This window comes from Euprymna scolopes, chromosome 15 (assembly GCF_053919585.1).
Source record: "Euprymna scolopes isolate OS-2025 chromosome 15, ASM5391958v1, whole genome shotgun sequence".
NCBI lineage: Eukaryota > Metazoa > Mollusca > Cephalopoda > Sepiida > Sepiolidae > Euprymna > Euprymna scolopes.
Window position 1 is genome coordinate 55209881 of NC_136496.1, and position 16493 is coordinate 55226373.

A 16493-nucleotide genomic window follows, 5' to 3' on the forward strand; every position below is an offset into this window, starting at 1 on the left:
TTCTTGGTGGTTGGTGTTTTCCCACAGGTTGATGCTTCAAACATTGTGAATACACAACAAATGGATGATCTGGAACAGAAATACTGTCAGAAAATCAACGCCCTGGAGACGCAGTTAGTGGCCCAGGCTCAACAGCTTGATGACTATAAGGTCCAGCTGCAGGTAAAACTTCGGGTCACATTTTTGGTGCATGGATCATTGTTGTCTTGTTGGCCTGTGGTATAAAGAATGCTCTTCAAAACTGGGGTTATTTATGTAATCTTGAAGAACAGCTTTGTGATAAATTATTAATTAATGCAAATAAACAAATATCCTGACCTATTGCATTCACTTATTCTAATATCATTGGTAAAGGTATAACCCTCCCATCTTGCCTATTCATTGGTAAAATAGCAGATTGTTTTTAATTATTTACATTAAATCATTTCCAATAGGTGTTATACCTTGGAATTCGATATTCACCCAGAAGATTGATATGCTGTTAAACCAAACCACGTGTGGCATAATTAAGTTGATACATTGTTCATATTAGATTGCCAGAACAACATTGAGCCTGGTTAGTATCAGATGGATGACTATTTGAAAATTCCAGGAGGTACTGTATATGGGAGTTTGGCAGCACCTTATTATAAAAAAATTGCAAAAATTAATAGTATCATCTACTTTGATTGTGATGTACATGCAACTGAGAATTACTTGTGAATTTAATATTTCCTAAAACTTTCATCTTCCAGGTTGAATGTTACACAAGGTATGATGATATACATCGTGCATCCACAATCATCTGATTGGTTTATAGTTTTTATCATGTCTAATGGATCTATTGTAGTTATTTATGTTCTCATACTTTTTGGGTGTTTCTTTTATTTCTTTCCTTTCCACCTAACTATGCATAAAATAACAACTCGTGTTCAATTGATAATATATAATGAATTGTTTCCAATGAATATATTCTATTTTGGCATTAAATAATCTGATATTCTGTAAAATGGGCCAAAAAAAAAAAAAAAAAAAAACTCTGGATGCAAATATTTAATATTCTCTAAATGCATCTGAAAAGATGAGTTTTTTTTAATTTATAAACAAAGCTGTTGGTTAGCTGTAACAAAATAAAAACAGCTAAAATGAAAAGCTATTTAGAAAAATCTTTTTAAAATCATTATGTAAATTAGATATCTGTGAAAATGCCATCTTTTAGAAACAATGTTCTTTCCCATCTTCTTCCCCATAATAGTACCTATGAAATGAGTCTGTAGTGATGCAAGGGTTGCATAAACACCAACCCTATATCTGAATTGGCATTGCTTTAGTTTGGTGGCAAAGAGAAATTCAAGATTACAAGAAAAGAATGCCAGAATTAGCAGCAAAAGATTGGTGCTATGTTGGAATTTTCCTTCTAGATTAATTGCCTAAGAGTTGAGTATATTTTAATCTTTAATTGATAGCGGATGGATATATGGATTCATACCTTTCCTGAGGATGTTAGCAAAAGTAATGTAGTGGCACTCTGTAATCAGATGATATCTTCTGCCTATAAGGATCACACTATGCCACTTGCTATGATATATTTATACTATGTGGTGTTTGTGGAAAAGAACCCCAGCAATTGATCAAATATAAAGAAGAAAATTCAATAAAAGAGCATATTTATTTAAAAAAATTTACAGAAGTTCAGAAAGACATTGGTGCCGTCGGTTTCAAATCTGATATAAAGGGACTAGTTTATATAGTCTAAAAGTATCTGATTTCTCTTTAGCCTGTGTTTATATCTGCTTCTTATCAGTAGGAAACATATTTTTCAACTATAAACTGATCCCCTCATATTGAATTTGAAACTGATGGTGCCAATGTTTTTCTGACTTTCTGTAAAATTTTTAAATAAATATTATGCTCTTGTATTGCATTTCCTTTTTTATAATTGAGCACTTTGCTGGGGTTCTTTCCCATAAACACTACAATGTGTGTATAAGTTCATTCCCTATGAATTTGGAAACGACTGGGTTGATTGTTTTGAAATTTCACACAAATGCACTTATGTATCTAGTAGTGTTCTTAGGTTTTGTATCAAAATGTCTCTATGTATTTAAAATCACAAATCCAAAAATTCCAATGAAAAAAGGAACAATTCGATTCTGACCAAAATTAACACCTTATAGAGCTTAACATCACAGGTACATTTGAGAAGTTTTATTACCGCACAAACAGAAATGCTTAGCATATGAAATAAATAGTAAGTTCTTTGATATGACGAAGGCGTGTTTAAAATGAATGTTTCTGTTTAGAGCACAATTGAACCATGATACTTGACTTTGCATTTTAAACTTTAATTCAAGTCATTATCATCACACTAGCAGAACAGTTCAATAAAAAAAATCTACTAGGTTCTCTGATATGAAATGAATGTTTCTCTTTAGAGCACTATTGAATTTTACATTTTAAACTTTAATTGAAGCCATTATATAAAAATAATTTTATAAAATCAACAGTAGGTTCTCTACAGTGCAATGTGAACTAAGTCACTATGGGGCAGCATATGTAGCTTCCTCCCAGTGTACCGCAAAGGTTCCCTTACTAAAGCAGGCAATCAATCAATTTGATTGAAAAATTGGTGATTTCTCCAAATTTGGTGACAATAAAAATATGGGAGTGTGGAACATTCATTGATCCTCATTCTATCCCAGGCAATATCTGGTTTCCCTGCTAGTATGTGCATATATATATATATATATATATATATATATATATATATATATATATATGATTTTGTTTGTTTTTCCTTTTGAAACTAATTTTTAATTTAAAATTATGAATCATTTTACTTATATATATATATATAGTTAGTTATTTCCAAACCACAAGATGTATTTAATTCACACTGATGAGTTTTTATTCATTTTTTTATGAAGTAGGTCTTACATGTGTTCGTTGAATAAAACAACTCCTCAAAAATGTATGTTCCATAAAAACAGTTGGAAAAATTTTTTTTTATATAAAATGAAAAAAAAATTGAAAATATGTAGTTGGAAATATTTAAAGTCTGCAAAAACATAAATATAAAATTAAGCTTAGGCACTTACTCCTGAAAAGAATAATTGAATTCAAAGCACACTTGAGAAAGCCATCTTATGTTGCCATGTTTGATTTTGAGAAACATTAGATTTTATATTTAGATTCTGATTAAAAATAAGAAGTCAAACAAAACCCTTGGAGATACTATTTCTAAACTTTTTATTATGAAAAATCAGCCTAAAATTTAATTAGATTCATTAACCAATCAAAAGTTCTTAAAACATAATTTCTGGTGCTACCAGATCAGGCTGTCTATTGGCTTCCTGAGACGAAATGCATCTGCATCGATTTTCTGTTTTTGTTTTCTGTTCTCTTTTGTAAAACTTAATTATGTTCTACAAAAACAAAAACAAAAACCCCCTTCCCCTCTCCTTTCCTGTTCCTTTCCTACTTACCCCCCTCTTTTTTTTTTGCCCTGTTGGTAGGGCACTAGAATAAGCCGACTGCCCCCCTGCAGAGGGTAAAAATCCCTCAATGGGGCAACCAGTTAGCCGTAGGTTGCTACCCGTAATGCCTTAGAACGTGATCCTGGTGATTGAGCTAACCTAGACCTGGGTGCATAAAAGTCTAGACACTGCAACACATTACTTCGGCCCTTACTTCGGCTAGACGGGTGGTCGGAGAGGCCCGATCCGACCAATCGGCCAGTCATGCCAAACCCTAGCACTTACACCCAAAGTACCAACTACCACAACAAAGAACGAAACTTAAAGGTACTCCCATCCTTTCTTTTTTTTTAAATTTTTTTCTTTCTTTTTTTTTTTTATTTATTCCCCCACTACAAAAAATAGGCAAACCAAGTAAGTGCTAGAAGGCGGTGGCAAGGGTCAATCAATTGGAAAGACCAGAACTCAACACTCCATCTGAGCAAATGTATTTTTGAGGACATATTGCACAGAAAATATAGTGCTTGAGAACTCCTTACTAAAAGAATATATCCTCCACGTAGCCCCGACATGGTCAAAGCAAATGGGTTTCCCCCTTACTATGCCCCAATTTTGGACTTCGAGGTGGGTAGGGAGCGTGGTTGATGAAAAATAAATCCCAAAACCCATGCCTGATAAAAACAAAAGCATCCCCCCTCAAAACCCTTAAAAGAAACCATTCCTCTGACTCTGACCTCTCAAGCTCAGATGAAGAACAAAAATTCAAAACTAGAAAAACCATTCCAACGATAGACGAAGGAAACTTCCCACGATTCTTGGTTATTGAATTAATCGAAAATAAAAAAATTGGAAATTTATCACCTTTCCTAATAGAAAAAACATCCACAAAAAGTAAACCAAAAATGATCAAAAAAAACAAAAGATGGAAATCTACTAGTTGAGATAATCAATCTTAGAGATGCTCAATCTCTACTCAAAATGAAGAACTTCCATGAGTACAAGTGCAAAGTCTTTCCCCATAAAACACTAAACACTTCGAAAGGAGTAATTCGAAGTTATGAACTATCGCTAGCAACTGAAGAAGAAATCAAAACTGAATTAGAAAAACAAGGAGTAATCAACCACATCAGTATAAACATAAAAAGAAACAATAAAATAATAACAACCAACACATATATATTAACGTTTAACAAATCAACAATACCTAAGGAAAAAAAAAATTGGCTACTTAAATGTAAAAGTAGACCAATTAAGATGTTTCCATTGCCAAAAATATGGACATCATAGAGAAGCCTGTAAAGGAATAATAATATATGGAAAATGTGGCAACAAAAAGCCTGACCACACTGAAGAAAAATGCATAAATGAGGTGAAATGCGTAAACTGCAAAGACAAAGATCACTCGGTCTTCTCTAAAATATGCAAAACATATAAAAAAGAAAGAGAAATTATAGAAGTAAAGTACAAAAAAAACACAACCTTTCCAGAAGCCAGAAAAATAGTTGAGACGTACATGAAAGACAACACATATGCTGAGACAACAAAAAAGACAACTAAACCATACCAACATAATGAAATACATGATCAATATAGGGAGCTGATAAACAAACTGATTACATTAAACATTAAAGAATGGCCAGAATTTCAAAATAGCCTAAAAGAAAAATACTCAAATCTGGGAAACAAAATAGAAATAACAAATCCAAACACAGAAAATAATATTCCATCCACAACAGAACCATTAAAAAAATTATCACAGAAACCAACAAAACAACCACCAGAAATTAATAAAAACATAAGCAATGATAAAACAGCAAATAAAGAACGTTCCAGAAAAGAAGAAAACCAAACAATAGACACTCAAAATAGATTCCAAATTCTAGAAAAAATGGAAACCAAAAACACCCTAGATAAAAAAAAAAAAGAAACCAAACACAAGTAATCAAGAGGGAAAAAATGAACAAGAAGCCAAAATGGCAACATCTCAAGCAAGATCTAGATCGATGTCCAGATCCAAACAAAAAAAAAGAAAAAAACCCAGCAAAACACTTCACCAAAGACACAAACTCCGACAAAAGATAAACCCTCTACTTCTAAAGAGATGGAAATAGAGGAAAACTAAATAGCCTCATGGATAGAAATAAAACACAACAAATTATCCAATGGAATTGTCGTGGAATAAGATCTAACTGTAATGAACTTCTTATACTTATCTTACTCTTCAACCCAGCCATTGTTTGCTTACAAGAAACCTTCCTACAAAACAATAACCATTTCAAAACACCAAACTATGAACAATACAACTATTTCCATAACACAGGCCTTCGTGCTAATGGAAGCACCTCAATTCTTGTAAGGAATAATATACCTCAAAGCAATTTCTCTGTCAAAACAAATCTCCAAGCAATTACAACTCAAGTCACAATTCACAAAGCAATCACAATCTGCTCAATATACCTCCCTCCTCATGAACCAATAAATGAAAATGAACTAGAAAATTTAATTAAACAAGTACCTTTAGCATTCATTCTTCTAGGAGACTTTAACTGCCACAGTACGTTATGGGGATGCGAAATCACAAACTCAAAAGGAAACAAAATTGAACAATTAATTAACAAAAATAACTTGTGCCTTCTCAATCAAAAAAATCCTACATACTTAAATCCAACAAATGGATCAACTAGTGCCATTGATCTTACCATGTGTGATCCATCAAGCTTCTTGGATTATACATGGAGCACTTACGAAGAACCCTGTGGAAGTGATTACTTTCCTATTATAATCAATTACAGTAACTCCATCCAAAACCACATACCCAGGTGGAACACAAACAAAGCCAACTGGGCCGAATTTAAAGAACTTTGTTCACTAAAACTAACAGAACGTCAAATCCAAACAATAGAAGAATTCACGGAAGGACTCATAACAATAGCCAAAAAATGCATACCCAAAAATTCTCCTCCGGAAAAAAAAAACAAACCATGGTTCAATCCAGAATGTAAAACGGCCATTAGACAGAGAAAGGCAGACTTAAGAAAATTTAAAAAACAATCCACAACGAACAACTTAATAGAATACAAACACCAAAGAGCTAAAACTCGAAAAACAATTAAAGAATGCAAAAGATCCTGCTGGCAACAATTTGTCAACAAAATCAACATCACCACTAAACCCAAAACTGTCTGGGAAATGATTAGGAAAATAACTGGAAAATATAATCCGAATCCAATCAAACACCTCACAAATAAACAGAAAATAACTGATAAAAAAGATATTGCTAACACACTAGCTAAAACCTTTGCCGGAAACTCATCATCAAAACACTACAATAGACAATTCCAAATACTTAAGAAGAAAAGTACAAAATAAACTTTAACTCCAAAAACCAAGAGCCTTACAATGAAATCTTCTCACTCAATGAACTAGAAACCGCCATAGAAAAATCTCATAACTCAGCTGTAGGACCAGATGAAGTGCACTATAGCTTCCTTAAAGAAATTCCACCTGAATCATTAAAACTCTTTCTCAAAATTTATAATAAAATATGGGAAACAAAAGATTTCCCAACTTCATTGAAAAATGCAACAATAATACCAATGCCCAAACTGGGAAAAGATGCATCAAACCCAGAAAACTACAGACCAGTAGCTCTCACAAGCTGCCTATGCAAAACGTTCGAAAGAATGATTAACTACCGTCTTATATGGTATCTAGATGACAACAAAATAATTTCTGAAATCCAGTGTGGATACCAAAAAAATCGAGGGTGTATAGACCACATCACTAACCTCGAAAATTATATCAGAGAAGCTTTTATCAATAAGGAACACGTAACATCTGTTTTTTTTTTTCGATCTTGAGAAAGCGTATGAAACCACTTGGAAACATGGTATCATAAAAGATCTCCACAACATCGGACTAAGAGGCAGATTACCTGAATTCATAAAAAACTTCCTAACAGACAGATCTTTCCAAGTTCACATAGACTCAACTTTATCAGACCCACAAAAACAAGAAGGAGTGTTCCAAGGCAGCATATTATCAACAACTATCTTTAACATAAAAATCAATAGCATTATAAAAGAACTCTCTCCTGATATACATAGCTCCTTATATGTAGATGACTGCTCAATCAGCTACAGATCTAAATACACTCACACTATTGAAAGAAAACTACAACATAACATAAATAAAATTAATAAATGAGCAACTAAAAATGGTTTCAAATTCTCCAAAACTAAAACAAAATGCATCCATTTCTGTAACCAACGCAAACTCCACCCTGACCTAACCTTACAGATTGAAGGTGAAAAAATTCCATTCGTAAATGAACACAAGCACCTGGGAATCATTTTTGACAAAAAACTAAATTTCATTCCACACATCAATCACATCAAAACCAAATGTAATAAAGCATTACAACTCCTACGAGTCATTGCCCATACAGATTGGGGAGCTGACAAGAACATACTATTCAAACTATATAGAGCATTAATTAGATCAAAAATAGATTATGGTAGCTTCATATATCAATCCACCAGAAAGTCACATCTAAAAACCCTCAACACAATATGCCACTCCAGACTAAGACTAGCACTAGGAGCATTTCCAACCTCCCCTGTAGAAAGCCTGTATGCAGAAGCACATGAAACTCCTCCAATGCTCAGAAATCAAAACCTTGGTCTAAAATACTACACAAAACTTACAGCCAACCCCACAGACCCAGCACACAATAGCACTTTAAATCCAAACCGTAAACACCTTTTCGACCAAAAAGAAAATGCAATCAAAACCTTTGGACTTAGAATAAAATCGATTTCCAAAGAAGCAAGTCTACCCATAACTAAAATTCACGAAACTGTCCTACTCAAAACCCCTCCCTGGAAAATCATATCCCCTAACATCGACCTAAGTTTAAGTAAATATGAAAAGAAACATACTCATCCAATAGCTTATCATGATGATCTCGATAAAATCAAAGAAAAGTATCCAGACCACACACATCTATACAGATGGGTCTAAACAAAATAACGCAACAGCCAGTGCAGCAATACTCAATAAATCAATTAAAAAACAATCAAACCTCCCAAAAGAAACCTCAATCTTCAGTGCTGAAATACATGCTCTAATCCTAGCTCTCAAACTCGCCTCCAATAACAAAAAAAAAACAAATTTATAATCCTTTCAGACTCCCAATCTACTCTAAAAGCGATTAAAAATAAAAAGATGGACAACCCCCTAATCGCAAAATTACTCCAAAAATTAACTGAAATAAACAGTAAAAAAGAAATCATTTTCTGCTGGATACCGAGCCATTCCGGTATTAAAGGTAATGAATTAGCTGATTCTGCAGCAAAAAACGCCTTAAATCTCCCAATCGATGCAAATTTTAAAATTCCATACATAGATAAAAAAAGACGTATCAATGCATATACAACAGAGAAATGTCAAACCTACTGGAATGAACACCTTAACAGTAAACTTCAGGAAATCATGCCAAAAATCAAAAAACAAGAACAAAATACGAAACTAAACAGAAAAGAAGTCAAACTAACAAGAATAAAAATAGGCGATACTCACTTAACCCACTCATATCTCCTAAAAAAGAAAGCCAACCTATCTGTATACCTTGTCAAACACCACTCACAATCAAACACATGTTAATTGAATGTACTGATTTTGTAACAGTAAGAAATTGATCTACAAAGAAAACAATAGTAAAGAGTTATTTGATAAAAACAATCCCCACACCATGCTCTCATATCTTAAAAAAAATTGGCCTTTATAAAAAAAAACAAAAAAAAACCCTTTATACAACGGTCCTGTATATGACCTAAAACTATATCCGATGGTGAGGCCCCACCTTGCGGGCCTTGGGGAGTGTAGAGCCACCCTTTAATTGCCATTGCTCCCAGGTCCACTCTGACTCCGAGTAGTAGTTATTGTTAGGGTACAAACTATGGGTTAAATAGAATCTGACTTAAAAAAAAACATATATATACTCCATTAAAAATCGTTACTCAAAATAACTAGATTCGGCATTAAATAACCTGTAAAAGGTTGATATGCCGTAAAACAAAAACAACCAACCACTTAAAACATAATTTATGAAACTAAAACTACCTACAAGATAAATTATTAAAAAACATTTTCATTCTCATAAATAAATATCCTTACTTTCCACTAAGGAGATGCTATTTCTAATTTCAATCGTATTAATGTTTGTATTTATTTATTATTTTAGTTACTAGCACAAGAGAAAATGTATTACCAATTAAAATCTGATTTTCTAGGATTTACCAATGCTAAATTACTCGTTAATTAAAAACAACAGTCGACAAGTCCAATTTTTTTAGAAAATATATAGAAGTTATCCCCCTTGAATTATGTAACATTCTGTTTGACAATTATCTTAATAAATACACAACTAGATTTAAAGAAACAATTTATTTTTACCTGTCTTTTACCCAAACCCTCCCAGCAAACTTCAGCATTCAATGAGAAATCAACCCACATTCAGAAATCAAGAAAAAACTAGATAATTATTAGTAGCTAAAATTTTTCCCATATAAAGCTACCTCCCTACCAATGAGAAAAATTGCATATACTACTAAGACAATAACTATATCAATCAGAGAATTAGCTACTCCTAAAACAAATGATAATCATTAAATTTTATCCATGGGAAGTAGATAGCAATTAAGCTGAATTTTAATTTCTTCTTAAAACATCTTAAGCTTTAAATTTTAGACATTTTCATCCAAACAATGTAATGAATTCTTAACAAAATTTGAATAAGGATTCTAGATGTAAGATTTAGTAGTATTATATCTTGATTTTAATATTCATAAGCAGATAGAATAGTTTTGCATCACTTTTATGTCTGTTGGAATTCATTTTCTTCATTCTGGATATTCTTCTTGTGCACATATGACCTAAGCAAAAGTGGGGTTAGGGTTAGTATAGTGGTTACTGGTGGAAACTGTTTTCATCCAGTCAGGGCACACTGCATCATTCTCATTCAATCCTTTGAAAAAAAAATTTATCCTTCTCCAACTATGGGTTAAATAGTAGTGTAGACTAGACAAGTCTATGTAGCACTTGTCTTTCTCCATTTTTCCTGTCTATTTGGATGACTCTGTTGATTCAAAAGTAAGGTTGGTTATTGTGTAAATTATGCTTTCCATCAAGGATCTCATCAGAGATACCCATGGAGAAATATCTTTTCTCTTCCACCAGAACAGTGTGCAAATAAGACCACTGAATGGTTCAAAACTGCAATTGAAACACATGTTCCCACATGGAAATTTTTATAGCAACACCCACTCTTCCCAACGGTTTACTTCTACTTGTGCAGCTGCCATCGCTCAAAGGCAGCATGCATACCACAGATTTAACTGACATAAGTCCAGTACAGACAGACAAAAGTTTATAGAAGCTAGAAGTAATTGTAAGAAAGAAATAGCAACAGCTAAGAGAGAATATACTGAAATCACCAGAAAATGCATTGAAGCACAGAAATTGGGAACCCATGATTCCTGGAAAATCTACAATAGTGTAGTAAATAATGGGCAATCAATAATTCCCCCATTATCCAACAATCATGAAGCTGTTTGCACAGCAACTGAGAACATATTTGCCAGTCAGTTTGCCTTTAACTACACATTGGACCCAGCAAACCACTCCCTCCCTGACTTTCCTTTGCAGACAGAGGCCATACTAGATGATCTGAAAATCACCCCTTCTCAGGTGCATATCATAAAAATTTAGACACCTAAAAAGCATGTGGACCTGATTTCACCCTAGCTATGCTTTTAAAAAAATGATCTGCTGAGGTTACTCCAGTTCTCTTCAAACTTTACAACAAATGCCTTAACGAATCTTGGTTTCCTGACTGCTGGAAAACTGCTTCTGTGGTACCAGTTTACAAGAATTCTGGAGAAAAAACTGACCCATTAAATTATCACACCATTAGCCTCCTCCCACTTCTCACCAAAATATTTGAGTTCATAATTAACCAAGCTCTAGTCCATCACCTTATAGCTGCTAAACCTCTGACTGACCCACAATACAGATTTAGGTAAATATTCTAACTGTAATCTCTGAATGTATATACCATACATTGGACAAAGTAGAGGAGGGTAGAGCAGTAGCCCTAGATATAGATAAGGCTTTTGACAGGATATGGCATGATGGTCTTCTCAGGAAAATCAGATCATATGGTATCACTGGATGAATACTTAATATAATTAAATCCTTCTTAAATAAGAAAAGATCCAGGTTGTCCTCGACAGTCATACATCTAAACAATATGATATAAATGCGGGTATACCTCAGGGGTCTATCCTTGGACCGTTATTATTCCTAATATTCATAAATGACCTCCCGACAAACCCGACAAGCAGCAAAAAGCCTTCTACTCTAATAGTTTCTTCCTCAGAACTGCTAGACTTTGAAAGTCGCTTCCAGGTTACTGCTTTCCCAACTGTACTGACATGCAGAAGTTCAAGTGTAATGTGAACAGACAGGTTGCTGCTCAACTCCCTGCATAGTACCCCTGCAACTTATGTCCCCGATAGTAGCCCCCTACATCAAAGTGGCACTGTGCCTTGTTTGGGGTGAAAATGGAATTAAAAAAAACCCAAAAAACTAGTCATCACAAAGAATATCCATTCTCTCTCAAGACAGAAAAAGGTTGAATATATGACCTACTTTTTCTCTCATTATCTTGATAACTTCGGCCAGATAATATGAGTCTCAACAACATAGTCTCTTGACATATCTGTCTTTGACAGAGTGAGAACAAAGCGAATGAACTGCATACAATAAGCAACAATGTTACTGATGTGCATTTTTTATTCGCAAAACAGAATCAGTAAAAAACAAAAGAAATTGGTACAGAATTTCCTTTGAGTCCAAACATCAAACAGAAACATCAAACACAAATTAATAACAATAAGATATTTTGTTGTTGTTGTTGTTGTTGTAATGTCCTATTTGCTTATAATACTAGAGCTAATGCTACTTATCTCTGAAGATCCCCACCTTCCCAGACTAAGTAGTTGGGAAAAAATACTGGGAGGAGGTTAAGGAGAGACTTGTAAAAGCTGTTTTAGCAATCTTGTGAATAGCTTATTTTGTCTCCTTAAAATGTTATCAGAAAAACTTACATAATATCACTTTTAACAGTTAAACACTTAATATAAAAACAAAAACATGCACTGTTATTAAAAAATGTTCTAATGGGATGATAAGCAATTTCATTTTTTTCATGCAACTTTATATCTACATAAATAAATACAAACTTTTTTTTTCATGCAACTTTATATCTACATAAATAAATAAACTTTTTTTCCATATATCAAACAGTTTGTGCTTATTTCAATCTGTCATGCAACATAAGATTTTGGAATACCATATTTGTTGTTGTTTTTTATTCAAGAGTAACCACTTATGAAGGCCCAAAACCCACTCAAGGATAATGGTTAATGAGATTGTGAGAGGACAACGAGATAACATTATGATGATTCATAACAATAGCTGAAATTGGCCGGAATTTGATTATTTAAGAGGACAACTAAACAAGAATTTGTTTACTTGAAAATGATCATGTTGCAGTTAGCTGGAAAACCTGCGATATTGTGTCCCACAGATGGGTGGTCTTAGGAAAAAAGCTCTGCTCATGAAAGCTCCGTTTAGTTTAGGTACACAGATAAAGAAAGGAAAATTATTGACAGTGATTGCAGCCAGAAAGTTTTTATAGTGAATTTTTGAGAACTCAATCAAGTATCTGTCATAAAAATAATGATAGAGCAGAGAAAGACAACAACATCTCTTCTGTGAGAAAGAGATCATCTCTCACTAGATTTCCAAGTTGATTTTGTAAACGCTCAAGGGAGGAAAAGAGTTGTTTATCTCCCTCATACAGTACGAAGATGTAAAACAAGGCTGGAAAAGTGGGATTTGAAAAATCAGCACCCTAGAGGAAGAGTACTATGGCATGCAAAAAATGCCTTGGCAACCCCATCAGTATTCTCTTGTAGGAGCACTTTAGCAATAAACTAACCCATTCTCAAAAGATAAATAGGCAAGGTCTGGGAGGGTGAATCTCTTCGAACTGTCCAAGATTGAGAGTAAGGAAAGAGTGCTCTATAAATATCTATAGAAATAAAAATGTTACTGTTCATATATTACTTAATATTTAATCTAAAAAACTAATTTACTGATTGACTTGAAATTTTGCTATAGAATTTTAATCAGATACATTCATATTTTTATATGTAACTTTTTAATTATAACGTTCTATTAAATTTTTATTTAATAAATTATTTAGTTTTCTTTGTAACAAACTGGCCATCTATAATATAAATTTCAGCTGCTTGTGTTTGTGTATGTATTAGTATGTTTAGCTAAATGTCAAAAAATAGAAAATGGACCATCATGAATATGGTACTGACGGAACTGTCAATCATTTGGACGTGTAATATCCAAAATTCAGAAAAAAATATTAATTTTTTCTACCTTAACGACTACAAAACCTGATGAGGGGAGGGGGTCACATAAAATCGTCTCCTAAATGATTTTAACATGTGTGAATACCATTCTTCTTTCACATGCATTAAATACAAAAATTTTCAACATCATCTTATGACTTCACCTGGGTCGATTGGGTTAGAAGGTTGACTCATATTAGTCAATTAGTTTTTAGGTTCACATTCCCATTACGACGCATGTTCTTTTTTTTATTTTGCAATTAAACAGGATTAAAAGATTTTTAAAATATTTTTTGTTTTGTACTTTGCATTATTTATTTGATATATTTTTTTTATCGGTGGTTAATTAAATTAAAACAAAAATAATTTTTCTTATTTCAAGAGTTACGTAAATCACAATTATTATTTTTTTTTTTTGCATCATAACTATCAGTGGATTTTTTTACAAAATGATATAAATTATTGCACAGTAAAAATGCAGTAAAAAATTCTTTCTATTTTGCTATTTTTAAAATCAAATTAATTTCAGTTTGCTTTACTTTTAAGTTTTTTCTCCTATCTTTCAGGAAGAGATATGTAACACAATAAGTAATCATTTTTAAAACATAAAAAAGTTTATTTTGGCTAATAACATAAGTAATAACATAAGTCTACTTTGTTATTTTTTTAATTTAATTATTTTCAGTTTGTTTAATTTTTAAGATTGTAAAGTAACACAGCCATTGCAACAGACCATACGGAGAATCTTTCTAGACTGAGGCACCATTTAAGAAATTTGCTTAAACTTAACTTGGTATATAGTCATCAAAAAGTGCTCAATATCCTAAGATTAGCTTCTTCTCTTTGTATCCCTTCTGCTGAAATATCTGATGAGGAGGTAGGTACTTCTTTTGGGCGTTTATATTTTCTATGTGTTTATCCGTTTTTAAAGTATCTTTATGCAACTCTGATGTTTTTATTTTCTGCTCATTTTAAATTTTTGCTGTGTTAGGTTTTCAGAATTTTTTAGAATGTACACTTTCAACTTTTAATAGTCCTATTCAAATTTAGTGGTAAATATAATTCTTCAATAAAATTAATCTTATTGCCAATCACCGTGCAAGCTGACTTAATTTCATGCATTGAACATTTGGTCTTCATCATGAACATAGGTAAATTTCTCCATGGTGTTCCTTATAGTTTTTTTTACAAAAATGCTGTGTTACTATCCATGGTTGGTTTAGTGGTCAAGCTTTTTTCAGTTCTGTGTTTTTTCATCTGTTGTTTTTTTAACTTTCTGTTGTTGTTGGAACATCCTATTTTCTGTTGTCTTTCTTCAGCTTTCTACTGTCTTCAGCTTCCTCTTGCTGTTGGTTCTATGGTTATAACATCTGAAAAATAAGTTCTTTAAAGTCGTCCATCTTGTAGACTTCTTTTTTTTTTTTTAAAGAGTGATTTTCATTTACTCGAGAAAATTTTTTAAAAAACCACTGTATTATAACTAATTACAGTTTACTGATGTTCATTAAAGGTCATTTTAATTGGAGAAAAATGTGCTTACCACTTCATTCTCTTTAGTTTTAAATGGAAATACCTTCAAGTACTAACGATTTGAAAAACTTTCGTGGTTCCAGTTGAAAAAATATTTTGTTCATTGAGAATGTTACTCTGTTGTCAAATAGTTTTGATGGAATTTTATCTATTTCATTTTTTTGTTCAAACCAAATATATTTTTTTTTAATTCAAGCTACTTGCTGCCAAGTTGTTGCAGTCTGGAAGGGTCACTAAGAAAAAACATGGGCACAGATATGGATTAGAAATGTAATTTACATTGAAACAAAACAGAATGCACAGAGAATAAGTTGTAGCACTGAACTCCAAGATGATGTGTTATGAAAGTACACAGATCACTCCAAGAGTTGGTGCCTCATCTGTCTATTTATACAGTTCAGAAGAGTTTATATATGGTACATGGATGAGACCTTCTTTATAATGGTTTTTTTCATATTATCAACTGATAATCAGAGGAAATATTATTGTTTAGCTTGTAATAGATCACCATCTTTCATCTATTTAAAAATATCCGTTTGATATTCTTTCCCCTTTGAATTTATTTGTTCTGTCAACATCCCGACAAAATATGTTATGGGAAACCGAAAAATCTCTTGATCTAAATTTCAAATTGCTTTATCATAGTCACCCGAATCAGTTAATATTTGATTTGAAAAAAACATTCTTTGAAGCCGACAAATGCATGTGTTAAATTTTAACTCCAAAGAATTTATTTATCTTTTGTTTTGATATTGTTACAAATATATTTTGTGAGGCCAACAATTACGTGTGTGTGTGTGTTTCTCAGATCAAACACGATCCGACATTTCACTTGTCAACTAACACATTTCAAGCCGACCGACATTTCAAAGCTCTGATTCGGAATTTGTCACTGTCGCTCGACTTGAAACAAAAACGTATGTTTTTTGAAGTGTCCATTTTGGCTAAAGCATTTATTGTTTTAAGTGATCTTTTGCTTTGAAGTTTGGCAGGCGACCTCTACTTCTATCCCCCG

The 16493-nt window shown here is 32.7% G+C and overlaps 1 protein-coding gene across 2 annotated transcripts in view; it reads left to right on the top strand.

Annotated features, from left to right (window-relative positions):
- LOC145293835 (GRIP1-associated protein 1-like) overlaps positions 1-16493 on the top strand; it is a 690744-nt gene that overhangs the window by 287028 nt on the left and 387223 nt on the right. Inside the window, exon 15 of one of the 2 annotated variants that reach the window (XM_080140492.1) lies at positions 28-162. The exons of the other annotated variant lie outside the window; for it this stretch is intronic. Coding sequence (XP_079996618.1) covers positions 28-162 — 135 coding nt within the window. The remainder of the gene's footprint in view (positions 1-27; positions 163-16493) is intronic. 2 annotated transcript variants of the gene reach the window in all.